This window comes from Colossoma macropomum, unplaced genomic scaffold (genome assembly GCF_904425465.1).
Source record: "Colossoma macropomum unplaced genomic scaffold, Colossoma_macropomum, whole genome shotgun sequence".
Lineage (NCBI taxonomy): Eukaryota > Metazoa > Chordata > Actinopteri > Characiformes > Serrasalmidae > Colossoma > Colossoma macropomum.
The window spans coordinates 33,189,111-33,216,644 of NW_023494784.1; the positions used below are offsets into that span (position 1 = coordinate 33,189,111).

General features: G+C 40.3%; 1 protein-coding gene across 3 annotated transcripts in view; it reads right to left on the bottom strand.

Annotated features, from left to right (window-relative positions):
* The window catches only part of hdac4 (histone deacetylase 4), a 215,369-nt gene that overhangs the window by 105,535 nt on the left and 82,300 nt on the right, over nt 1-27,534 (bottom strand). The window contains exon 1 of one of the 3 annotated variants that reach the window (XM_036569458.1): nt 8,053-8,246. The exons of the other annotated variants lie outside the window; for them this stretch is intronic. Coding sequence (XP_036425351.1) covers nt 8,053-8,056 — 4 coding nt within the window. The 5' untranslated portion in view covers nt 8,057-8,246. Of the gene's footprint in view, nt 1-8,052; nt 8,247-27,534 lie in introns of those variants that run through there. 3 annotated transcript variants of the gene reach the window in all.

Here is a 27,534-nt window from a genome sequence, read left to right on the forward strand (position 1 = left end):
TTTTCATAAAGTGTTTAATATCTGACAGAGACCAAATACAGCAAGCAGCAGCGGTCAAAAAAACGCCATGGCGACATCTGCTTGAAAAAATGCTTGCATTTGTGCCCAGATGGGACAGATCATCACTGAGTTACTGAAAAACTGACCATTTACTCTTTTCTCAGGTTAGAAGGGGAAAAACAGCCACATTTCTGATCTGGACAGAAATAAAATTCCAGAGGAGCATCTGCAAAAGAGGAAATCACTCCAGGAACCCTTATAAAGTTTATCTGGTCTGAAGAAGTCTTTCAATAGTATTGTTTTTTATCTCAAAAAAAAAGAAAAAAAAATATTGCGATACTAACCACCGTATATCACATCGTGAAAAAGTAACACATTTGACATGCTCTGCCAATGTAGCGTCTTTGTGGCCAAGCACAGTCTACAACATTGTCAGAAACACTGGACCAGAAGCCACAAATAGCAGTACAGCAAAGGATGGTGCTCAACCCGCGTGAACTATGAATGGGTGAACTTTCTTACACTGTAAGCTGATCACCAAAGAATCTTTATTGTATTGGCTGAGACTATAGGGGCAGCATCCTCTACACTGTGATATGCAATAAACTTAGCAATCAATATTCACTTACACTTTAATAAGCTTTCAATGGCAGCACACATCTCTTACTCAATAAAAATACTAGAGGACAGCTGTAAAGAAAAAAAAAAAACACACAAGTTTCTAAAGTGAAAAACTGAGTGCCAGTTAAAAGCCCCTCCATCTCCCTCTCTGGTCGCTCACCTGACTGCATGGAAGATTCTCACAGCCATCCAAATGTATTCTATTAATTCAAGAGCAGTGAAGTCCAGCGATCAATGGGTGCCAGGATTACTCGGAGGCTTGGAATGAATACACAATTACAGCCACTCATTCTGGGCTGCAGGGGCCTGCGAGGCCAGACTAATCGCTGCGGAAAGAGCCCAGCATTCCTGCTGCATCAGTGGCCTACACATGTATGGACCCAGCAGTCAAGCTAGACTGTCTACGCCTGCATGATATATTGTTTATTAACTATTACTAAAGACTGCAATAAGCACTCAAACCAATCACAATGCTTTTTTACTGCATGCATGCTAATCACAGCTCCAGATGAGTCTGTCTGTGGGTGTTTTGAGGAATCAAGGAAACCAATAAAAGTAAATTATTTCAGTTGAAACAATGCAGGCTAATCTTTAACTATTTTGTATTATTATTAAGGTTTAGAGATGAAACGATATGACAATTTAATATCACGATCACAGTGACCGTATTGTTGAAATGTGCTGAAAATGTTTAAAAACTACTGATACAAAAACTGAAATCATTTCAACAATTTTTATATTGAAAACTACAAACAAAATTGGCAGTGTTATGCACTATGCATAAAAATTAACATGGCCAATAACTTACGTAAACATAAGAAAACCATATCAAATGTGCAATAACATTAAAGGTGGCATCATGTGGCTGTTTAAATATTTTATTTTGTTTTTAATGTTAATTCAGTACAGATTCAACTTGATATAAGCTGACTTAGGCTTTCAAAATATCCAAATTATTCTTTTAATGCTTCTGATGAGGACAGTTAGACTATCAAACTATCCTACCTACAGTTTAAACACAAGGCTGAAGTTGGCTTCCTATTAACCACAAATAAAATTGAATGAAAGTTGTCAGGATTAAATCAACTGAGCTCAATTACTCAATTAAAAGTACAAAAAAAGAAGAGATTTACTTTCTCAATGAATCATCAATAATTAGATGCCAATTTACTTCACCTCTCAGCTTCACCTCTCCAGATCCAGCTGTGCTTAAGCATACGGCCACAATCGTGATCAGTCCTGAACTACTAAATCACGTGCTGCCAATCATGACTACACGAGCCACAGCAATCATTTCAGCCGTTAAACTAGCCCAAACAAACCAAACAAAGTGGCCTATATACAGATTTCTGTGGGCCAAAGCTCACAAAAGCTCGAATAATAATTAAGCATGGCATGTTTACAGTAAACAAAGGCTAATGTACAGCCAACTACACAAATACACAAGGTTATGTAAGGAATGGCCAGTTGAGCCAACAAGTGCTCTCCCTGCACGCTGCCCACACACTCGTTCAACAGTGTGACCGGCGAAAGACACCACTGTTTCCTGTGTCATTACCTCAGGACATCAATTATGCCAAGAGCACTACGATTTAAATGGAAAAGGCTATAACATGAACGGCTCCTGCAGTAGAACTACTGGACTAAAGCAAGTAAAAGTACTTATTCGATCAAACCAACTTAAAAGAAGAATGAGCACTACAGCAGTGTGTATGTGTACAAGTGTCCAAGCTACTGAAGACTGAAAATAGGGCAGCACATAGTGGGAAAGACTGCATTCAATGAGTTTGCACTTAAGAAAAAAATTATAAAAAGAATTATAAATAAGGTTTATATATCAATATCATGTTTTATTATTATTATTATTATTATTATTATTATATAAAACATATATAAAAAGCTGTCCATCAGGATCTACTTTTTACTGTGAGAAAGAGTGATATGCATTACAGTAATTCAAATTGCCAACTAATCAGTGACAATTTATCAAGAAGGGTACATTCCAGTCTTTGTTTTTATTGAATTTAATTGTGTAATTGTCACAGCTCCTGAATCCAAAGTGTGAAGCTAACAGATCCAATTCCTTTCTAAATGTAAGCCAGCAGACTGAAAAAGACGCTTTAGGGGAGTCTAGGCTGCACTCACCAGGCCCTCCTGGGCTTATATGGGCATCTTACATTCAGCACCCTCAGCTTTTCAACCCCATCCAAAAAACACTGGGAGCTGAGCATCACCTTATATGTAATACTGTGGAAAACTGGCATCAAGTGCAGAGTGCAGAGGTAAATAAGACATTTAAAAGAAATCATAATGCAGTCAAAGAACTGCTAACCAAATAATAAATATAGCAACAAAGACCAGGGACGGTCTTCACTTCACACACTCAATGCTATTCAAAGTGCTATTCAACCTAGTCCTGATTTGTATATAAACCAAAGACGATGAACAAATCTGGAAATTTTAATCTTAGGCCTATTAACAGATTTTGTTAATACTACATCAGAGCATTACATCCAAACCTTCTGCTGAGATTGCATTGCTTACTGAGATGCTACATATTGATCAGCTTTGACCACTATGAGGTGGTCGTAGTGTATGAGCCATGCTGACTGGCTAATCTATTTATAGCGCAGGTTTCCTCAGCGACTCAGCTGTGGATCCTGTATCACTGCAGCCCAGAGCAAGAGCAGGATTAGTTCACTCTGGCTTTACGGCACTGATATTACAGAGAGCCCAAGGCCAGAGGCTGAGAGGTAACCTGTGAAAAGGTTTGCGATTAGCCAGAGACCAGGGAGTGGTGCTGGACGATATACTGTCAACACCAGTTTACCGGTATCAATGACATATTATGACAGTTTTTCTGATTCAGTGGTGTTTAACATGTACTATATGCATGATGATGACTGAGCATCATTCAAGCATTTTCAATACTCATAAGCTGACTTTACCAGACACTTTATGATCCCTTCTTTTAAATGACAAAACAAAAGTAGGTGTGGCTTTAACCAGAAATGAGTGCGATTTGCAGGAAGCGGGTGTATCTGTGGGCCGCAACAGACTGCAGACTAATTAAGAAGCGCTGACATTATCATGGATGCAGGATGTAATTTAGCCAGCAGTCTATATTTAGGAACATGAATGCTTATTGGCTCACAGATGCTGACAAAACCGACTACTAGTGCGTTGAAATTTGGTAAATTCCACTTTAAGCACTGACCGTAAACTGCTATGTATGTCATTTACAGGATGCTTCAGATTGTTTTGAAAGAGCTGTTCAAAATGCATACGAACTAAACAAACAGAAAGTTTAATTTCTGGAAATCAGTCTGTTTAATATTTACAATTTTGTAGAAGTATACCTTTGGTGTAATTATAAGAGATGAAAACAGAACAGTTCAATCAAAACAAGCTCAACTCAGGGTTGTAGGGCATTCTTTTAGCCTCGAGTAGCAGCACTCAGGAAGTAGGAGTTCTACTTTAATAATAATATTAACCGTTATCATATATTTTAACACTGTCAGAAAAAAGGGCCCTGTCCATGTAACTTTTAGTCCCCCAAGGTACAATGTAAATGTATTTTCATGGTCCTTTAGGCCCAATTGCATATCTTGCACATCTATTCTGATTTGATAGATTTTTACTATCAAGTTTACTATTATGATTGTTATTATTTTTAGCATTTTTACAATCTAATTTTCCAACCCCTCATTTCTGTATTGGCTTGTCTACATTGTAAACGAGTGTCAACCTCAATGTACTCAGAGTTTAAATAAAGGTTGATTGAAATGAGTTTTGAAGGTACATTACATTACTTTCCCAGTGGAAAGGTGCATGTTTGGATCATTTCATTACATAACTATTAATAATTTAAATTAAAATAAAAAGCGTGGTTACAAGATGGGGTATTTGGAGTCAATACAATTTAAAAAAAAAAACAAAACATATCTGCAACGAAATATGATAAAATTATATTCCTTAACTAAAGATAACATTGTGAGGGTACCACCCCAGTGACAGCGTTTGTACTCTGAAAGGTACAGTGGTACCGGTTCAGGTACTCTGAAAGGTACTCTGAAAGGTACAGTGCTACACTCTAATAGGGAGTGCTTGGAAATCTTACCAATTAGCTTCAAGCTCCAAAGAGATTAGCCAGCTGAAAGCACAGATCTTTAATATCAAGTCAGAGAGAAAAATATTGCACGCTAATAAAACAGAATTTACACCCACCTCCGACCACAGCTGTATGAAGCTTACCAGACTGCACTTCATCCAGCCATCAACAAACACACACGCTGCAGCTTGCACAGACACGGACATAGACACTTTCTTCCCCCCACTGTCACAGTCCTGCTCCCTCCCTCCGTCCCTCCCTCTCACATTCAGTTGTGCGTGTGTCACTGGAGCAGTGGAAGAGAGCAGATGGCGCAGACGAACACTTCACTCACTAAAAATGAAGGGAACTTAATATTTTCCATAGGAGAGAAGTGTGTGTGTGTGTGTGTGTGTGTGTGAGTGAGAGAGAGAGAGAGAGAGAGAGAGAGAGAGAGAGAGAAAGAGAAAGAGAGAGAGAGAGAGAGAGAGAGAGTGAAAGCAGGCTCTTCTGAATCCGACTTTTGATTTTGCCGAGTGTCGGCCAATGGCCATACCTGCTGCTGCTGGACGAGGCTGAGGAACAGGCTGAGGAAAGACTGAACAATGTGCAGTGAGATGTGAATGGCACTGAGCTACAGCACTGCAGGCTCCTGGCCTCTGTGTGTGCTTGTGATCAAGACTGTGTCGCGCCAATGAGCCGAGCTCAGCCCTGCCTTCCATGAACCCAGCAACATGTTTACAACATTTGTGTGCCTTGTTCATTTTTACATGACCATTTTCTATCCTCTATTTATCCCTGAGAATTAAACAGGCTATGTTTGTTAATCCACCTATAAGACTGACATAAGATAAATGGCTCATTCAAAAAGCACTCATAGCTGAAACACTCAGTAGAACTTCAACGTGAATGGGTGGGACTAAACCGCTGTAGGCTGAATAGGTGGATATATAAATGAGTTGGTTCTCGGGACATCACAGAAAAAGTGAACAAGTTACAGTTACCCACCCCCCCCCCAGACCTCCACTGCTTGTTAGCTACACTGGCCTTAGGCTCCATAGCAAACTAAGGAAGCATCTCAGACACCACAAATGTATTAGTATCTCTGTATTTCTACAGCTGGGATGAAGTGGAAACCAGAATTAAACATGGTGAGGCGGTCTTCAGCCATTACGCTGCTGTCCGCTGGAATAAACTCCCAGAAGCTGTTAGATGTGCATAGACTCGAGTCATTTTCAAAAGCAGACTGAAAACTTCTGCTCGTCTGTGAGTCCTTAAACTATTGTACTTTGCATCTCTAACACTTCACTGTTTATTCTCCGCTCCATTTACTCAGTATGAATTACTTGATTACTACTACTGCTGAACAATACGGACAAATTACTGCTTTATGATCATATTACCACAAATTTCAAAAGCAATCGTTCTTGCAAAACACATGCAGCAATCCCTTTATGTGGTGCGGTTAAAGATTGGACTGCATTATGTTGAGCAAAATGATTTACTGTTCAATCCCTGAGCGACATAAACACCCAACGAACATCTAGGATTGGTCAGAATGCTCACAGCACAGAATAACACGCTGACTGTCTAAATAATGGGCTTGTTTCACATTGTAATCTTCAGTATTGTGAAGGCTGATTTTACAACGATGATTAGCAAACTATATAATGTGAATTGGTTCTTTAAAACTATATATGTGATATATGGCTCTAAAAGTGAGAAACTGAGGTATAGATCCACTGATAGTGAGCTGATGGGGTTTAAAAACACACATGCTTTGATAGCCACGGACAAACACATGGCTCACAGCATCATCCTGTCTATCAGCAAGCTTCCATACAACCTCAGTGTACAGAGACCACAGAACACAAACATGTACAGAAAGCTACTCTCACACTCAACTCCAAGGCTGCTCATCATCCACAGAAAGTCCTGCTGCTCAAATAACACTGCCTGGAAACTGATAGCACCTTCTCTCCATCACTCTCCATATCATATCTGCTCATCTCCTCATTATACTTCACTCCTTTTTTGCTTTGTACTAGTGCTCCACTCCCCCCCCCCTTCTTATTTGTCTCCCTTTCCCTCTGAACACCACGTGCTGAAAGGAACTACTGTTGTGATCAGCTTTTTAACAGTACATCATTAGATTTAAAACCTACTAATAAATCAAACTGCATCAAATTTAAATAATGTGATAACCATGTGTGACTAGCGACTTTTTACACAGAGACAGTGGAAGGAAATAGCCAGTGACTACAGCCCCTCTGCAAAGCACATGCACGTTTATATAGTCTGAACCTGAAAGGTAATCAGTAGCAGTGATGGGGATTATTTTATACTTATTTAAACTGTAGTTAGATGTAACTACATGTTCTGTTGATTGTCTAAGTGACAGTAAGACAAGAGAACAAACCAAAATTTTTTTAATATCAAGATTATTTTAGCACAGAATTTCACAAAACATTTTAAATGTTTTGTTGATTTCACCAATACGTTAAATTCAGCAAATAAACAGAAATGAATCTACTGTGACACCCAAACGTTTGCATACGACTGTGAATGTGGTGATATAGTTTCAATGTATATTAGTGCTTTCAAAATTTTCAGTGTTAGACAAGGCACTGGGTATCTGTGTCACGCCGATATCAACAAAAAATGATCTCAATGGAAAAAAATAATGAATCTGGTCACAGATCTAGCCTGAAATAGCTCAAACTATTCCACACTGCTGATGTGATGATGTTAGCTGGATGTTTCTTCCTGTGGAGTATAGTGTCTGAGAGGTTTGAGAATGACTGCCAACCTTTAGCTTACTGCGTAGATCTTAAGTGAAGTACTTCAATTTAAAGCTCATTTTAAAGCTTAGCAGTTTTTAAAGAATAAATAACAGATTAGAATCGTCCAACACTCAAGCTTTCAATAACTGTGTCGGTAGTATAGCACCTCTCCATTCAGTACAATTTAACAAAACAGTGAGAAATACTGAAAACGAATCATCTTGGTCACTCATTTAATGATACTCATACTGCCCTATCCCTAGATGGACCATGGGTCAAGCTAACCACATTGGCGTCTTCACACTCTATGCAGTGAACTGCCTACCTGCCTCTCTCTCTCACCCACACAGCACAATACAAACGATATGACAAATAAAACAGCTTTCAACACTGTCTCCTGCAGTGTATATACAACTTATTCAAGGATGCAGCATGCGCACACACGCTATGCCAGTTAGCGTACATCAGCACCATTCAATAAAGACAGCGTCTCCACACACTGTCCACCCACTCACTCAACCATACACAGTACAGTACAGTATAGACAAGAGCTCTTACCCATCAGCTCTTCGTTCCGGAGCGAGGGAGAGGGCGTTTAGGAGCCGAACAAAACCCTGTATCACTCCCGGGACACACGCACACAGCCAGTCGTCAGTAACCAAAACACAGACCCTCTTGCTCGCTCGCTCACTCCTCTCCGTCTCTCTCAATGACTGCGTACTGCTCTGCCTCAGGCTGTGTCTCTAGCTGCCTTCGTTCCCTCCCCTTCCCTCCCCTCCCTCTCTCTCTCGCTCTCAGCTGGTGACATCAGAGAGCAGTCGCAGGCATGCCGAGTGTTTATGCGCACCGCTGCTCCGTTTCCTGGAACACGCGCCAGATTCACAGAAGGTCCGGCCATCTCTCTCGCTCATCCTCATTACCGCTACACTCTGATGGCCGAACACACGCTGCAACAGGGGCCTTTGAGCTGCACTCAAAATAGAAAGTGCTTTATGAAAGATTTAAAAGATTATCAAGTCAGTGGAGCAACAAGGCACTGTGAGCCGCTGCAATTAAACAGCCTCTACTTCTTTCTCAAACATCTTCCTCTTAGTTCACTGTCTGCACATTGCTTTCACGTCTCCCTCCAGCAATTACGCTCAGCAACTTCTCTCTGTGCCTACTATGGCTTTGGCTTTTCAGGTAGGACTCACTGGCATTGTTTCCTTCAACAGCATCAGCATTTGTATACATGTTCACTTCCAGAACAAAATCACTGAGGGTCTGTGTGAAATAAATGAAGGAACACTAAGAAAGTGTGTGCTTATCCAACAACACAAAGTACAGCTGACGATTGAGTTTGTTGAGGATTATAAGGAATGAAAATTAAAGTGAATTTGTGGAGATTACAACAAGCAAAAAGAGGAGAGAAGAGCAGAGTTTCCTATGAATAACACTCTAATGCTGGAATCAGACTACACAATATTTTTGTCTTTCGTGATGGTCACTATGTCAGATTAGTAGTGTTGTAGTGTTGCAAGTCTCTCAACCAAGACATGGCATGAATTTATGGTACTGTGATTACAGTGCCATAAATTCATGCCATGTCTTGGTTGGGAGACTTGCAACACTACAAGTTTGATGCCAACCAATTGGGTAACGAATCTGTTAACATATCAAGAACATTATGTAATCATAGCTAGCTACCAGGCATGTAAACAGATGTTATAAAAGGATAAACACATGCTATAAAAGCATTATAGCATGTAGACAGATACTATAAAAGCTATTTCTCACCAGCATTTTTTTTTTTGGGACATCGTAACGTTACTCTCTTGAGAAAACATCAGAAAGGCAAGGGTATCGTTGCCACAGTTTAACGAACCTTTCCGCTGTTTCGTCGTTTCACCGGACATTTGCAACAGCCACATGCCTTTTCTCTTCACTGCGTTTACATATGTGCACCAGAGGGCGCTCTGTCATTCTTTTGGTTAACGTCAAGGAATGCAATGTAGGAGACGTCAACAGAAAAATACAAACAATTCCAACATGGTAGATTTTTCATCGCGGTGTTGTAGGACGTCCCAGATGCCACATCGCTGTTCTTCGATTATGTCATACTACAGGATTTGTTCATTGTTCCTGACGCTCATATTCAGGTCTGACTCTGGAAATTTGTCAAATGCAACAAAATCATGTTAAAATTGGGCTGAATCTGTGTAGTCTGATCCCGGCATAAGTACATCGGCTGATGCCTCTGGACGTATCAGTGAGGTTCCTGGAATCCTTGGCATTTCAGGTCTTTTTAACAAAATAAAACAATAATGTAATAGTATGCTTTCTCTTTGAGATATTCAAATATTTTAGTTTTTAAAAACAGTGCATCTCTATTATACTAAGCCAAACTGCTAGCCGTGTTAGATTAACTTCCCTGAAAACATCCACACTGCAAGCAACAGATGATGCTAACTGCTGCACACTACACTGTTTGCAGTAATCAGAGGAATGTTTCATGATCCATCAGACGTATAAATGCTATTTAGGTTCATTCGTCTTCATACTATACTACCACAGCCATTCTGCATGCCTAATAATTCACAGACGGGTCTTATTCAAGAGTTCGGCAGGCTGTCTGGATGCACTTTCCAAAGCCTAACTGAGGCTGGAACAATTCAAACTCTGGGTGCTTTTGCATCGCTGTAGAACCAGGCCTGTTTAAATCATCTGATTTTACATTATGTGAAAAGTTAATGATGAAAAAAAATAGAATCTTGTTCCATAAACCTGTAAAGTACTTTCAGAGATATGAGATTTTGTTGAGACAGGGACAACGTTCCTCTAACTCAAGCATGTTCTGGGACATTGTAATTAATAGCTTTCTCATGTGGCTGTCAGTAAGGATGAACTGATGTCAATGCAGTATTCAAAAACACTATCCCTTCTGAATGACTCATTTGCAGTATCTCACTGAAACCATGGTCAATGACCAAAACTATGCATCTTGGTGCATCCTATCAGAGTAAAGGGGGCAGAGAGAGGGGAGAGGCTTAAGCTATGCACATATTTGGCCTAGCTTCTAACTGACAAAAGAAACAGCTCAACTTTAAAAAAACATTATTCACTGCTGCCATCTAAAGGTGTTTTAGCACCAGTCACAATTTTCTGTTTTCTTAAGATCGATGACGTTTCAAGAAACAAGTTTTCTTCTTTCTTCATTTTTTGCACATGTATTTGCCTCACAACTGATGAAAACGCATCCTTTTAGCATTCTGTTCGTCACAAGCTGCAACAGCTATGACAACCATGGAATGTAACTGCAGTCAGCTCAAATAACTGAGATCAAGCAATTACATAATAATTGTGACAGGCGTAGCACACATTTTCTACTACAAATTCTAATTTGTTAGACATTTTGGGGCTTTTTTTTTTTTTAGAAGGCTGGAACGGCCAAACCAATCTGGGCAGTATATAATTAGAGCTCTGTAGAATCAAGACATTAACAGGTATAATAGCAAAAATCAAGTCAAATCTTGACCTCAGAACCAAAAAGCATACTGAAACTGAAAACGTGCGAAACACCCCACATTGCCAGACCCATCTCTTTTTAAAAAGACAACTCAGACAGAGCTGCAGCCAGAAGTGCTCTCCTCAGAAGAGTTTTTCTCTCTGATTGATCCATCGACTTGTTAGCCAGCTAGAGTGAGGCCATCAAGAATGAACATCCTCAGAGAATTCAGCCATATTGACATTCGAAACATACTGTTCGGTTAACTTACAAATAGCATTAATTCTAAGAAATAAGGAACGTCATCCACAATAAGCTCCAGATGTCAATTTTAAGAGCTACAATAAAGAGCATGAGCACGAGCACGGTCATTCCCACAAACTCTCATACACACGTGCAGGCAGACACACAACACTGTCTGCAATGAATGATAAATAGGACAATAATGAGAGATCATGCTTTATAAGTTATTTCGGCCCTGACCCTCCTCATTCGGCAGCTAATAAATCTAGGCGCCTTTAAATGTCCATCTTTGGAAGAAAAACAGTGATTAAAACTGTTCCTTTGAATAATGAGTGTGATGAAATGAGCTTGGTTTGGGGGAGACATTTTAACAGAATCAGAAATGAGGCGATTAGGCTCGAGATGGATGAAGCCATCAAGGGCCACAGAGAACAGGAGAAGCACTATTTTCTGTCTATTCTAAGCACATACACACCATCAGAACATTAACATTATATACATATATATATATATGGTCATGATGAAATGCTCACACATTGTAAAAGTTCACAAAGTTTTGATATTACAGCAAGAATAAGCCTTAATAATAAGACTTAATGTCAGCACCCAAACATAATGAAACACAGAGCTTTGTAAAGCACAAAGCCAAGATGTTGTTGGTCTTGTTAGCTTTGTTGTTCTCTGAATTTCCAACAAAATCAGGACATTTTGCTCCTGAAACTTTAATAGCGAAGCCATATTTTCAACATTTCAGCAACCTCATGAGAAAGAGGTGAGAAAAAGCCTCAAACCTCTTTATGGCTAATTCATTAGGATGGTTGCACAGTCTTATCAGTTACAGATCGCACTGCTTTCTGGATGTATGGGTGGGACCAGCTGGAGCTGCGGGGGTGAAGGGGTGTGTCAGAGAGAGAGAGAGAGAGAGAGAGAGAGAGAGAGAGAGAGAGAGAGAGAGAGAGAGAGAGAGGGACACAGCGCCATGGACAGTGCGATCCAAGCGGCCGATCAATGGCACATTTACTCCAGCACAATGTTAATCAATAGCCAGCGTGTTTGGCTACGAGCGAGCAGGGAGAAAGCAATACTGCACTGAAATAAATATCCCACAGATCACTTTCACACAGAGATGCCCAGCAAACAATAACAGAAAGTCAGAAAGTCAACACCCAAACTCAGAACCAAACACTTGCCCTGATAAGCCTGAGGCTCCAGGGCTCTGCAAAGCAAGAACTAAACACCAGCACACTGACCCAAACACAGTGTTACTGCATGGCTTGTGTCATATCCTAGTGCTGCCCAAAGAGCTGGGCCAAGAGGACATTTACTTTGGTCCAGCAGCAAGTTACACCACCTCACCAGAACAAATGCTTTTTATATCAAACTTAAATTTGTATTTTCCTTTTGCAGTAAAATTCTATTTTTTGTGTGTTTAAGTAACAAAATATAGGTTATTATTATAAATATTTGGTGCCCAGATTTTTACACAGATCTATATTTTGTATCATATATTGTTTTTTTTTCTTGCCCCCAAGACAAAGTTTGGGCACCCCTGACATAATGTGTACGCCCATGTCACCCTCTCTCTCTCACTCACACACACACAGCAAAAAATCAAATATATACAACTTTCCCTTTAGCCCAAATTTTATAACAGTCAAGAAATGATGCTGTCAGAAAGTTAGCTTGCTTAGTTTTTTGGTGGAACGACGAAGCTAATGTAGATAACAAGTAATACAGGTTTATACCCTACCAGTTAGCACAGCGCAAACTGCATACCTAAATCAGCACATAAACAGTGTTGAGCTGTTAAGTAATCTCATATCCAGCATGTGCTTTCGACACTGTCTATATCTACAGAAGTATGGACAAAATTCAGGCTTCATGCCAACAAGCACACAACATACTTTGTGTAACTTTAATTTTTTCACTATTTCTATCTGTACACTTCAAACTATTGTATTCATGATACTATCAAAGCAATACTTGTGAGGTCAGTGGTTCTAAATCTCATTGACACACAGATATTTTCATTCTGTCTGCACTGGAATGAACTGTGCTACATTCTGAGACTCATTGTACTCTTGCTGCAGACACATAGCTACCTACACCTGACAGTTAAAAAAAAACAAACAAAACAAAAGCTCTTATCTACTTCTGACGCCATATACACACACCGATCCCACTGATAACGTCCAGATGCATGCACACACCCACTGATCATACTGATTACCCACGCATACACATATATTTGCACACATGCGCACACACACTCATCAGGAGCTCGGCCTTAAAAATAATAAATAAATAAATAAATACATAAAACTTGTGCTGGAAACCAGCTTTTTTATCCTCCTGCTGTGGTGCCAAAAATGGAGCACATGTAAATCCAGCGCTGTAAATAGAATTCCCGTTCCATGAGGCTCCAGTCGGAAAACTCCATGGATTCTCACTCCTATTCCTGCTGGGTTATTTTTGGCACAAACACACCAGGAACACTCACATATACTTGTACAAACAGAGTCTATGCAAAGCCATGTAAAGTTGCTGCAGGAAAGGAACCTCCTAGCACCGTTACGCAGTGTGTATGCTGTCTGAGGCCTGAAGGAAACACTGAAGCTGTATTTAAAGCAATATGTGGACCAAAAAACTAATTTACAGTTTTCACATTACCAGAAGTGTACTCGATCAGCCAAGACATGCTTGGTGTCCAAAGCCTGCTTCTTTAGTTTTTTCTCTAGTTTTTGTTAGTTAAGCGATAAAGCTAATGTTGGAAACAATAGAAGCATACAGCCAACCAAAGTATTGTGTAACTTACATGCTAAATAATCACACTTGCCTTAAGTTTGATTTCTATAGAGCATCTGACAAGACTGCTTTACAATGAGGAAGTCTAGATCACAGTAAACAAGGTCTCATAAAGGGAAGAGAAAAACAGAAAAAGAAAAAACTAAGACACCATAAGGGAGGAGGTTAACATAGTATATATCATCACTGGACCTGAAGAAAATTAGCAAATCAAACAAAGAAGCTGCTGGTGTTCTCAGAACATGGACTGTCCACTCCAGAGTCCAGACATCACTTAACGTGGGTCATGAGAAGCAGAAAATGCAACCAACTTCTAAGACTGAACTTTGGAGGTGGAAAAACAGCCCTTCAGATTTCTTTGAAAAACTGAAAATGACTCTTCTGAAAAGAATATAAGCTCTCATAAAGGCAAAGTGTGGACACACCAACCACCGAATAATGTGAGGTGATACTGCATTTAGTTGAGGCTTCTGTGTAATTTTCTGTTGAATATATATTTCTGCCTTTCTGCAGATGCTAAAATTGATATTCATATGTACTTAACAGCAGTTTTGAATGGGAATTAAATAAAGCAAAGGTGGTCTTTTAAGATGACTATTTACTGTTTTGAGCTTTTCCACTACGTTGCTGGGAGAGGACCATAGACTTCTCCTCAAGCCTCAGCTCTGTTTCCAGCACTCCTATGGGCTTAGAGAAGGACCAGCATACAACAGCAGTCACTCTGTCTTTCTCATGCTGTCTCTTCATCATTCTCTCTCTCTCTCTCTGCTCAGTAAATAATGCAGCACTGCTGTAATGATAAAGTCTGAATGGACAAATCCGCAGCCAACCAAACAGATGAGAGGAATAAATAAATAAAGGCCCCTCTGCTGTAAACAAGAAGCAGCATAAAGAGAGATAGTGAGAGAGACAGAGAGCGAGCGAGAGAGTGAGAGAGCGAGAGAGCGAGACTGAGAGAGAGAGAGAGAGCGAGAGAGCGAGAGAGAGAGCGAGAGAGAGAGCGAGAGAGCGAGAGAGCGAGCGAGAGAGAGAGCGAGCGAGAGAGAGAGAGAGAGAGAGAGAGAGAGAGATACACACTCTCTACTACCATTTTTTTCCTTTTTCCCCTCAGGACACAGAGGCCTAACTCAAATATGTGAAATACTGAATCATTCATTATTGATTCATGTTCTTGATTGATTCAGCCTCTCTCTCTCTCTCTCTCTCTCTCTCTCTCTCTCTATGTAGTGGCAGGCACTGGAGCTGCATGTTTCACACAGCTGTAGCAGCGTTCCACTGTAATGGGCTCGGACTGGTGATCAGGGCACAAGCAGCGAACCACACTGCCGTGTGCGTGTGATTAATACTGCAACGGTAATAATACATCCTCACTATGAAACACAAGCAGTAATAAGACGACAGCAGTCATTTGCCTTAGCCTACAAGCTTAAAACAATGAGACTTAAAGGGTGAATATCTGGACATGGAATGATGTGTGACTAGCACAATGAGCCAACGTACATAACCTGGTTCATCTTCCTGTTTTTCAGGGCAGGTCCGAGACATGAAATGTATGTGTTTTTTGGTTACTCTATGTAACTAAAGTGGCCAAACTGGCTGATAAGCTAACTTGCTTTATATAGGTCAATACTTAGTAGCTCCCAACTGATGATGGAAACAGAAAAAAAAAACAAAACAAAACAAAAAAAAACATAACTCACCGCTGACCTCTAAACATGTTACAGAACAACTTAGAAATGAAAATGCTTCTCTTTTTTCTAAGCTGTGCCTCATGAAATGCATTTTCTGCTTTCTTTTATTTGCATAAATTTGTCTTAATCAAACGGATAAACAGTTAGCTGGTAAATACTTGATTGTTCATTTGTTTCAAATTTATTCAATTTAGGTGGTGAATCTGAATACGTTATAGAAAAAAAGGGAAAGAAAATAACCTCACAATTACTTGCTTCTAATGTTACACTGCAAAGTTGGTCTGTAATACAATAATTTATTTTAGGCTAAACATTACTTATTGCTGTATTTTACAAAATACATTATAAATATAGAAAGTTACTTATTAATATATATCATGCATAATGAAGAATAATGGACAATGAACTAACAACAAATTTCACTTTATTTTATTCTTTTCATGTTTATATTAAAAAAAAAAATCTTAATCTGGTCTCAGTCTTGTCTTTGTCTCAGCCACTCCTGCTTACAGTCTAGTCTCAGACTCTGCTGCTACAAATTCTTGATCTTGACAGGCCCAGCAGGCCCTTGTTTTGGAATATACATCAGTGGAATAATAAACAAATTTACAAATTTCCCCTCTTTTCTCAAATGTACTAAATCAGTCAATGCTTTTGTTTGGTGTGTAAATTTTGCAAGCTGCAAGAAAGCACACATTCCACCAATTAGTACTTTGCAGACTGCATGCCTAAATCACACATCTGACTCAAATCACATTGAATTTTTAAGTAATTCAAAGTAGACTTGCTTATGTGGTAACAAACTATTATATATTAAAAAAAACAGAGAAAAGTATGTCACATAGCTAAAAGCATAGTGATAACAGTTATCTGAAATCCTGAATTTTGCACATACTTTTGTCCATTTTTATAACAAACAACTCAATGTGATATAGTTTGCATGATGCTACATGGTGGAGATTTGCCTCCAGTGTAAAACTACAGAAGCAAAGCTGAACTTAGGACACCAGACATATCTTGGCTGATTGACTACATTTCTGGTAAGACGAAAATTGTGAAAATCTGATTTGCCAAACTATTCCTTTAAAACGCTGCCTAGTTACACACAATCCAAAAGCTGATTAACTGATGTTGCACGGCGCTCCTCATTTTTTTAAGACGGTGGTTTTGGACCGAACATACGGAGCGAGTGAGAGCAGTAGAACTAAGCTGGATATGAGTCATCAGCTGAGCGAGTATGTAAACGAGTCTAGCACTGCTCAGAACCAAACTCTGGGTCCTGGGCCGACTCCAGCCTCCACACTCCCTCAAGAGCTGCAATTATCACATTTGTGGAAAAACAAAGTTTGAAGCAGTTTTTCCTCTGTCTGCTCATTTAACAGGCTACTCTGCTAACTGCATCTCACAGAAGTGCAGCCGTCTCCTCCTCAATCACTGCCACTGGATTTTTTCAGGAGCACGACAGACCACACACACATCCCAAGAGGGTCTCAGAGGTCGTCACACACTGATACAACACCTTTCACCTGATGCACCAAGTTTCCACATAGCCACAGGAAAGTTCACATTTCTAAAAGCAGCCTCAAAAAAACATGCATATCCATTGCTTTTTCAAATTTTTCAACATCATTTGAACACAGCAGCCACCCTTTACATTGTGCGAAACTTTCATGATGAATGAATGGACCAATAGAAATGCTCTAAAATTACTTGGAATAAAATCCCTTTACTTTAACTTCTTACTGAAAAGCTACCTCTTTTTTTTTTTTGACAGTGACAATGTGTGTTCATTAATATTCATGAGCCCTTACACTATTCTTCTAGTCCATAACGTTACAGGATTTACTTTGTTCTCTTAGTATGAAAGCAACCACTCAGCCAAAAATCAGTATAAGACTTCAGTAACAGGAGTTTAAGTGTAACAATGTCAATGTTGCATCAAAAAAATTAAAAAAAATGTTTTAAAGTGTATCAATTTAATTAGAGCTTAGAATCAATGTTAACACATAAAATATCAAAAATCGAATAGAAAATCATAATGAACTTGCAAATGTATGTATCGCAAAATCCCTATATAAGAGTGTGTCATATAGTGTCAGTAGCCATATTTTTTCCCTAATTTCTCCACAACTTGTCATGTTCAATCCCCACCTGCCAGTTAGGTTTATCCACCTCACACAATGCTACCAAGCAGGAAGTGTGAAGGCTGAAACGTTCTTTCCTCTTTTCAAACTGCCGTTAACACAATGTAATTAGCAGGATTATTTCAGTTTTGAAATGTTCATTTTTTTTTTTTTATGTAGTTTTGAATTTAATTTAGTTTTAGTTAGTCTTAAGGGTGCATAAATAGTTTTAGCTTTGTTTTTATTTTCTGAAAAGTTTTAGTTTAGTTTTTATTTAGTTTTTAGTACTACGATGAACTTTTTGCTCAGTAATTCGGTTTTGTTCTGCATTTGACTGTAGTTTTTGTGTTCTGTTTTTCACAGCTAGTAATTTTTTACACTGCTGGTTTTCGCTTTAGTAATAATTTTAGTTAACTATAATAACCCTGGTAACTGAACAGCTGAACATGCTTGGAGGAGAAGTTTTTTTTTGTTTTGTTTTTGATTTTTTTTTTTTAATATCAGATTCCCACGTTGGCAAGCATCGCGACGAGTGTCTAGGGAGAGGGACGGCCATTCTACCTACCAGAAAGGAGTGATGTCAATAATGCTCTCGGACTCCCAGCCACGGGTGGCTGTGCGATCTACTAATGACACCGTCAACGCTTTTGCGGTTGCGCTACTGGGGACCTTCTTCTGTTTGTTAGCTCCAGTGCAAAACTAAAGAAGGAAACTACAGACATCAAACATGTCTTGGTTGACTGGTTACATTTGGAGTGAGGGGGAAATTGTGTACATCTGATGTTTAGACCTAACATTACATGAAGTAGCTCTTGTCCATTAGCCTAGTGGATCTAGCATAGAGTGCTATCCAGGCACGGCCCCACTGACCACTCCCTATGGCCACCCTGGCCATGTGGCTTCAGTGGTTTGGCCAGAGGCGGAAGAGCTGCTCATCATAAAGCTCTCTAAACCACCATGAGAGCCCTGCTGCTGGCCAGTTAGTCTGGCCTACCAGCTTCTACTCAATGTACACATAGGTCTGTCCCTATAGAAGCTATCAATAATGCATGTGGTAAGTACATCAGAGGTTGTTGAATGGCTTTTAAAAGTTTTAAGAGACAGCTAAAATAAGCCTTTCACATTAAGAGGCAAAAAATGACAGTGATGGAAAGAGAGAAAGAGCCAAAGGAACAGTGAGCGAGAGAGAAAGAAAAGCCACTTACAGGAAAGCTATGTCAGCGGCTGCGACCTCTGCTACTCTTCCACTCCTGTGAGTGATAGTAAGCAAAGGAGAGCAAATGAGAGCGATCTTTCATCTATTCTTAGTGCGGCCCAGTCAAAGACTGACACTTTGTGTTCTAAGAAATGTAACCCTAGGAGGCACTGCAAATGAAATTAAGAAACAGGGATCCAAATTTGACTCCACTCCCACTCCAGACAGCGTCGGGAAGATAAAAGGGGTCATAACCTCTTCCCCCACTCCCCTTCTGCCTCATACAGACTTCTCCCATACAAAATTCAGAAAGCCATAAAAAGAGGGCTGCCTGTTCACGGAGAGAGCAGATATTGCTTGCCGGCGAGACAGCTGAAGTAGGTTAAAACATTGCCCACCCTACCGGAATACAAAAACATGACTGAATCTCAGTATCTGTCAGCTGAACGAGTTTAACCGCTTGAGAAAAATCATGAACGAAACCAGACGTCAGCCTGTGGTGGGCCATATGACCTACATGTGTGTCTGTGCACTGATAACCATGCCAAAATATGGGAGCAGATGTATAGCTATACTGTTTTCTGTTAACGTCTAAGCCTTCTCTCTGTCCTCCTCCTGCCTTTCGTCTTGATGCAGGGTCATTTAGAGCCTATTATCTGCTCTGATGCAAGCATACGAGAGGTGTGGTCACAGCTGGCTGTTCAGGCCAAGTCGCAAGTATCTTTATATCAGACCACATTATTTACAGTGAAGAGACAGCAAACAGGAGTAGACCACAGAACATACAACATACAATCTCAGGTCTGAGATGAGACACTGATAGTTCAGCAAAATAAAATCTTCCACACCTTCAAACACTCTCCAAATTTTACTACAGTATATGTTGTTATTGGGGAGGTGAGGGGTAAAAGTGTCATAAGCATCGATTCAAAATAAAAAATAAGACTAGTTTGCTCACACTGTCACCAATTAAATTAACACAGTACAAGATTTTCAAGTTATCCAATAAATGTCGAGCCATCAAACTAACAATAGCTAAATGTTAAACAGTGCTGCTAACTAGGAGACAGGTGCTAGTATGCATTAGCTTAGCTAGCATGTCAACAGTTCTGCTCACCACAAAACATGTTCGATTCTGGCAAACCAAAACACAGACAAGCTCAGATGATAGTGATTCAGATCTGAGCAAATTGAGCAACTGCCGTTAGAGGGACAGGAAGGTGAAATTAAACCTGTTCTGTGTTGTCTGGACCTGCAGCCTGATCAGTTAAGTTAACGCTCGCATAGCGAGCAGGCTACAGACCCAAACAATGCCACACACCACAGCACAGGCTTGATTCTGACTAACTAGTGCTCTGTTGACACAAGTTTAGATAACAAAAACTAATGTTTGAGAGAGCAGACATTAGTCAGACTGCTGTTTGTGTGACAAAGACAAAACTGAACCTGTTCTGTGTTTGGGACTGTAGTGTTTTGGCTAAGCTAACGACAGTGTAGTTAGCAGGTCAAACATGTCACGCACCACAGGCTTAGTTCCAGCTAACTGATGATAAAATCACACCTGTTTAGAGGATATCCACAAGCGCAAAGTCGAGCGAGTGGTGGCAGAGTGAAAGCCAAAACTGAACATGTTCTGTCGCATGTGTGGCCCCTAGCTGTCACTGAGTTATGATCATGCTTCTTTTTTTTTTTATTGAGGTTTTTGCTGGCTCTGATTTTTCCCCTATTTCAATTAGCGTCACCTATTGTTGAGCTCCCACACTACCAATCAGTAAGACCCTCTAAAATAAAAAATTGAAAGTGAAATTGGCTTATTCAGATGTGAAATGGACGTCTGACGTCATAACTTTGAAATATCATTATTTTTAAAGTCATCATTTCTATTATACCTTTATCATTTTTACATACTGCAATATACCTTATTATTGTTATACCACCAACCAATTTAGTTTCCCTTTTACCCCAAACGTAAATCAGCCAAGACACATTTAGCCTAAAGCTTACTTCTTTAGTTTACACTGGAGCTACAAAGCTAACAAATAGTCAAATGTTAAGTGCACCAATTAGCATCATGCAATCTGCATGCCAAAATCAGACAAGTACCTCAAAAAGGCATCTGAATATAACTGCTACATCACCTCTGATCTCTATCAACTGTACAAGACTCAGTTACAATCAGCAAGCCAGGGCTGTACCACTTGAGGTGGGGGCCACTGGTTTAACCTCCAAATTACTACAGATATACACAAAGAACATTAACAGCTTGTCTGAGCATTCTTGTGCTTATTTGCATTAGTTCATATGTTAGCTCACATCAACCGACCCAAAATGCTACCGGCCCATCAGTAATTCTCCTAACTCTCCTGAATACCCGCTCTAGCAAAGTAGGCCAAAAACTTTGAGAGTAGCTGTCTTAAAGCCTAACTTTGGTATATAACCTTGTTTGTGACTTCAGAACACAACTGAACAAAGTCTGAGGCATGTGTGCAGTAATTTAGGCATACAGTTTTGCACAATACTAATTAGTAAAGTATAAGCTTCCACACATATTACACGCTTACTCGGTTCAGACACCCTGTGTTTCCATACTGGACACCACAATCCTAAGATCAGACAGAAAGCCTTACATCTCTCAAACACAATGACAGACCTGACACCATACACAAAATCAAAAGAAGCAACTGTTGAGTGCACTGGACAGTTTGTGGGTGTGGTACTGTAGCACAGCACTGAGGCTGTACGGTCCTTATTGATCAGTCAGGCTCAGGGCTCTTGCCCAGTCGGCTCCCAGCACCATTACAGCACATAGGCTCTGTCTTCAGTGATTAGACTCAATCACATAACAAAATACATTTGGAGTGCATTATGCAGTGCTGGCCTCAAAGCTTTTACAGCCGGAGACCCAGCCAAACATCTGACTTGCAATAGTGCTCATAAGCTGCCCTATAAAATGACCAATGAGCCAAACAACCATTCAATCAACCCATCAATCCACCCATCTATCAAACCATAAAGTTGAGATCAGACAGATGGCAGCTTTCATTGCACAATACAGATATTACACAAATGTTTACCACATGCTTCACACAAGCTACAAAACACAGAAGGCAACCAAAGAGTGAGAGATCAAGAAAAGGTCCACTGACTCTCTCATCTTAAAACTATGCTAGTTTTGCCTTTACTTCCTGCGAGGCTTGCAGTTCACTAAGCTTGAGCTGGCAGTTCCTGGGACAGGCAGCAATTACCAGATAAGAGCCTAGACTGTGGAATAATGCAGCTAATACACGCAGCACAACCAAACATTCAAAATGGTACTTTGATCAAGGTTAAGTCTAGCACACATACGAAACTTAAATATTTGTTTCAAATTTCAATTTTGAACAAAAATAGGCCAAACATCACTTTGCATTGGGAATTAATTAACTCTGGCTAGTGTACAGCACTCTGTATTATTACTGACACACACTGTAGAACATAAAACACCACAAACTAAGCAAGGTTGTTTTCTGTCAGGACAGAAGCAGCATGGTCGGCAAACCAAAACATTTCCTAGAGGCATTTGTTTGTTTACACCAGTGACAAGCGAAAAACGCTGAGGAGGGTATTTTGTACATGCTACTACAAGTGTGTTGCTCACAACAAGTGACAAAAAAACAGACTCGCAGCATAAAACAGCATTTTGTGTGCACATACACTGTTAGAATTAAAGGCTACACTGACTAACACGGGAGCAAACTGCAAGTCTCAACATGTATTGGCTGCATTATAGGTATATAATGTATGTTATAGGAAGACAAATTGGTAGACTTGGCCTATGGTGATCTGCATGTGCGGTTGTATGCAAAAGTTTGAACACCCCTGGTCAAACTACATGCTTTCTTGATTAAACTGAAAATACATTAACACATTCTCTACAGGGAACAAATTAAAATGACATTTTTCTGCAAATTTTACTGCCCTATTGTGTATTTCTTTGCTGAATTTAACATATTGGGGGGGAAAAAAAAAAGTTGCCACAAATTTGCACATGGCATGTTTTAGGTTTTATGTTAAATTCAGTAAATAAACAACTGCATGTTAACTGTACTAACCAGGGGTGCCCAAACTTTGCAAGTCAGAATCACAGAGAGAGAGAGAGAGAGAGAGAGAGAGAGAGAGAGAGAGAGAGAGAGAGAGAGACACGTCTTGCTAACTGCCCCCCACACTCCCGCAGTGGTCTGACAGAAGCGAGGCAGCTGTCTCACGGCTCCTGCCCGCGTCGTTTGGCAGCGCCTGGCCCAGTTCGGGTGCCAAGGCGGGGGGACAGGGCGCCACTCTCAGTGGCCCATACAGGATGCTCGGGGGCCATCTGTGAGCGCTGGCAACAGAGCCAGCCAGGAGCCCTCTTCCAAAAACACATGTACAGTATGCGGGTGACTTCTCATTAGGAGAAAACGCAGCCATTCACCTCTCGTAGATCAAGGAAAGACCAAACAGCTCTTATCAGGATTAACCTTCTGAATCGACCACGTTAAAATCCTCCTGACATTCATTAAAATATCACTGTTAGACTTTATTCTGGTGTAAACCAAAAAGGACCCCTACTGTATTGGCAAAATAAGAGACTGCGACGATTTTACATATAGAAGTAAAATGCGGGGGTGATGGGGTGGTGGGAGTACAGTTGAACTGTGCTGTTTTAGCCATGAGGAATAGCCTGCAACCCTACACTGGCCCTCATCCAGCTCCACAGTCCAGTCAGCCAGAGAAATGGAGATAGCAACAGAGAGAAAAGAGGGTGGGGGGGGCGATTGTCAGCCAAAAGGTGCAGTGTCGGCACAGTGACTGAGTGTTAGATACCCCCCAACACACACTTCCATCCCCTATTGAGTAGGCAAGGTGACCCTTGACAACTCTCTCTCAGTAAGGCAGAGAACAGCAAGCAACCTAACACTAAATATGATGCACAGTCCAGAAACTCAGCATGGAGGTACCACAATACTGATATATTGTAGGGGCTGACCGAAATGAAAATCGTTACCAACACCAATTTCAAGGAGGCAGAAACCTGATAATCAATAATTCTGAATCACATAATTTAACATGGTCAAAAAATGTAACAATGCTGAGAAATGAACCAGTTTCCTCATATCAGAGACATCAGTTTGTTCCAATAGAAACCAAGCTATTACCTGTCAGTGTATTATCAGTAGGATTTATGCCAAAACCGATAAATTTGCGAGACATCAATATCGCTTGATGTTACTGGCCAACCCATAGCTATATCAGTCAGAGAGAGAGAAACAAAACATATAATTTCCTACACAGTAAAACCCCTACAATACAGTAAGTCCAGGAAAAAGTGAGCACAAGACCAAAAACACATGATTTCACTAGCTGAAGAACTTATAGAGCTTATTTCATATTGGCGCCACATGGCAGGAATCATTAATCAAGTCCCGGCCTGAACAATCCAAGCAGTGTACTCCCCACTTCCCGGATATGGATCAACTAAAGAGTTCTTTCCTGTAGAGCAGGGGTTACTGCTCTACTGACATCATGGTGGAGTAAGGAATGTTTATTCCCCTAAGAGACGCGTGATTTGTGGGTCAGGACCTTTACCAATTTTACATGGACAACTGTACAGGCCCAAGACCTCTGAGTGCATGTGCGTGTGTAAAGTGAGAACTAAGTAGTTTCTGTGCTTGTCAATATTCGGCTGTTTCCAGAGGGAGCTCTCAATGCTGCTTCAGAATCAATGACCACTGCTTCATGCCCCTTCCCCAAGACACTCTCTCACACATGGCAATTCTTTACAGTCACCACTGTTTGTCAGATGAAACGTTTTATGGAGGCAGGTATGGTATTGTATTCTATGACTGCTTTGTAGTAGTTTGGATTAAACTTGTTTTACTCTGTTCTATCAGGCATGTACAGGAGCAGTCAAAATTTTGGACACACCTAGTTGACTAGAGTTTTACCATTCTGGGTTAAACCATGGGGTAATTAATATGGTACAATATTACTGGCCAATTGATATATTAGTTGTGCTCTATTTTTTTTTTTTTTTACATATACACCGGTTTGTTTGCCAAGTTGATTCATTTAATGTATTGGCCATATCACTGGGAGATGGCAAGTTCGATCCCCGGCGATGCCACAGCCATCTGTAAGTATAACAGAGTGTAACAGGCCTCAACCCCTTTCATGTATATATAAAAACTTAAAATATAATCTAAAACATTTTATACTTATGCAGCTTTGCATGCTCTTGGCAGTTTCTCAATCAGCTTTTTTTCCAAGAGCCAACTAGGAAATAAAATTCATGCATATTTTGAGAACAATTTCACACATAGGCATCAACTTAAGACATTTATCATGATTTTTCATGTTAGAAATTTGTAAGCATTTGTTTTTTACCTTTTTGTCTGGTACGGTTCAATTCTACAACATAATGGAAAAAATAAATGCAGCAGTCACATCACATGCATCCTACCTGTGAAAGCTGACAATGAGAACGTGATTCCAAGTCTACAACTGCTAAAGTCCAACCCAGCCACTGATGCAGACACTCCACCTCACACTGATGGGCAGGAGTGTTGAGGAAAGGCATCAGTCTGGGCGTGGGTTATAAATCCCAGGCTGCACTCAATAAGAACCTTCCTGGGAAGCATGCATAAAAGATGAGTGGCGTGTCTGTGCATGCCCAATGAAAGAGGACTGCACAAAAAAAGCCTAGGGTTCAGAAATAAACATGAGATTTTAAGAATAGTAAAGTCTGCCTCAGGCTTCAGTCACTTTACAGAACTACATTTTGGAGCTCTGTCAGTCCTTCATCCATCTCTTCAGCTTTCACTCTCTCTTCACACAGCAGGTAAAAGTGTCCCAAATCTAATCTTATTATTCATACGTGACACTGTTAAAGTCAATGAATGAACTCAAAAAGGCTGTTTTTGTATTCCGTACAAGGGCTGGATGTATACAGGCTCCTAAAAAGAAAACTTGTCTTGAGCTTTTTGTATTCTTATAGAATATTCCAGTGGACAAATAATATTCAACAGAATATTAAAAAAGAAAGAAAAGTATTTGATAGCTGGAGCCCTACGCTTGACATTCTAATTCTATTTTTTTACATTTGAAAATGCCCAAAAAGAAATGAGTGCAAATTTTAATGATTATTATTACCATTTATTTCTAACATTCCAAAACCAACACAGTTGAATTGCCACCTTTAGGCCAATGCATGCACACACGCACACAGGCATGCACACACACACAGTAAGACTCAGCCCGTTTAAGTGGAGTGATGGTGCGCCTGTGTGTATTTGTGCGTAGGCACGGACACATTTTTGGAGAGCTGCGTTCTGGCAGACACTAAAGGAGAGGCAGTGTTAGAGTGAGATGTATCTGGTATATTGCACCCGCCCACATGCACACCCCGGTGTAAGCGTGCCACTCTCTGCAGTGCTGGCAGTTTGAATGGCGCGCAGGCTGCTGTGCTTCTGAATGAATGAGCCAGGCTCGCACTCAGCCTCGTTAATATGCAGGGAAATCTGTCTTTATCAACTTCATCAGTGCGCTCTGGTCATCAGGGGCGTCAGAACCTCCTCTTCAAACAGCAAACACTCCAAATGTTTCACACACACATACACACATGCACACACACACACACACACACACACACACACACACTGAGCTATTTCGATACAACCTCCCATTTCTTACGCCTATGTTAACAATTTGCCATCAAAGGCAATTGTACTTGGCAATAAAGAGCGCATCTGGGAACAGGTGCAAACACATTTCCATGTTTATACAGAGTGGGCCGGGTTTCCAGCGGCTAGAGGTGGGTGTTTAACAAGCAGTCAAAAGCCCATCTCCATATCCACTTCATTTTCATTTCCCCGTTCATAGCAGGAAGCAAACAGACAGCGCTGACGATGTTAAACCCAACCCGATGCTCTCACACAACTTGGGGAAGAGCAGGCAGCCAATCAGTGCAGAGGAGGATGGCATGCATCAGTCATCAACTGTTGGTCAAGCAGTGCTTATGGAAATTAGCTGAGTGGAAATGCAAACACTGGTGACCTCTGCCAATCACCTGGACCTCAGTGGGGAGGAATTAGGATTAGGTCACTATATAATGTACTATGTATTCTACATATGTGAACGTAGAGTGTTCAAAATTCAGGATTAAAGGCAGCTTCCACAACTGATTTTAGACGGGATATATATATATATATAAAACACTTTCCACAATTTTGAATATAAGACAAGACCACTGGTGACAGATGCCAAAATCCAACAACAGATTATTATATACAGTGATTCCTCATTTCCAGGCTTACATTTAAAGTGCATCACCGCATTAGAATCTAGCTGAATCTAACGAATCTGTTTTTTCCCTGCCCCTCCCCCAATCCTCAAACAAACCCATCACCCGGCCTTACCTTTTATCAGAAATCCCACCTGTTAAAATGTCTCCACTGTTTAGTGAGCTGTGTTTGTTTTGGTAACGGT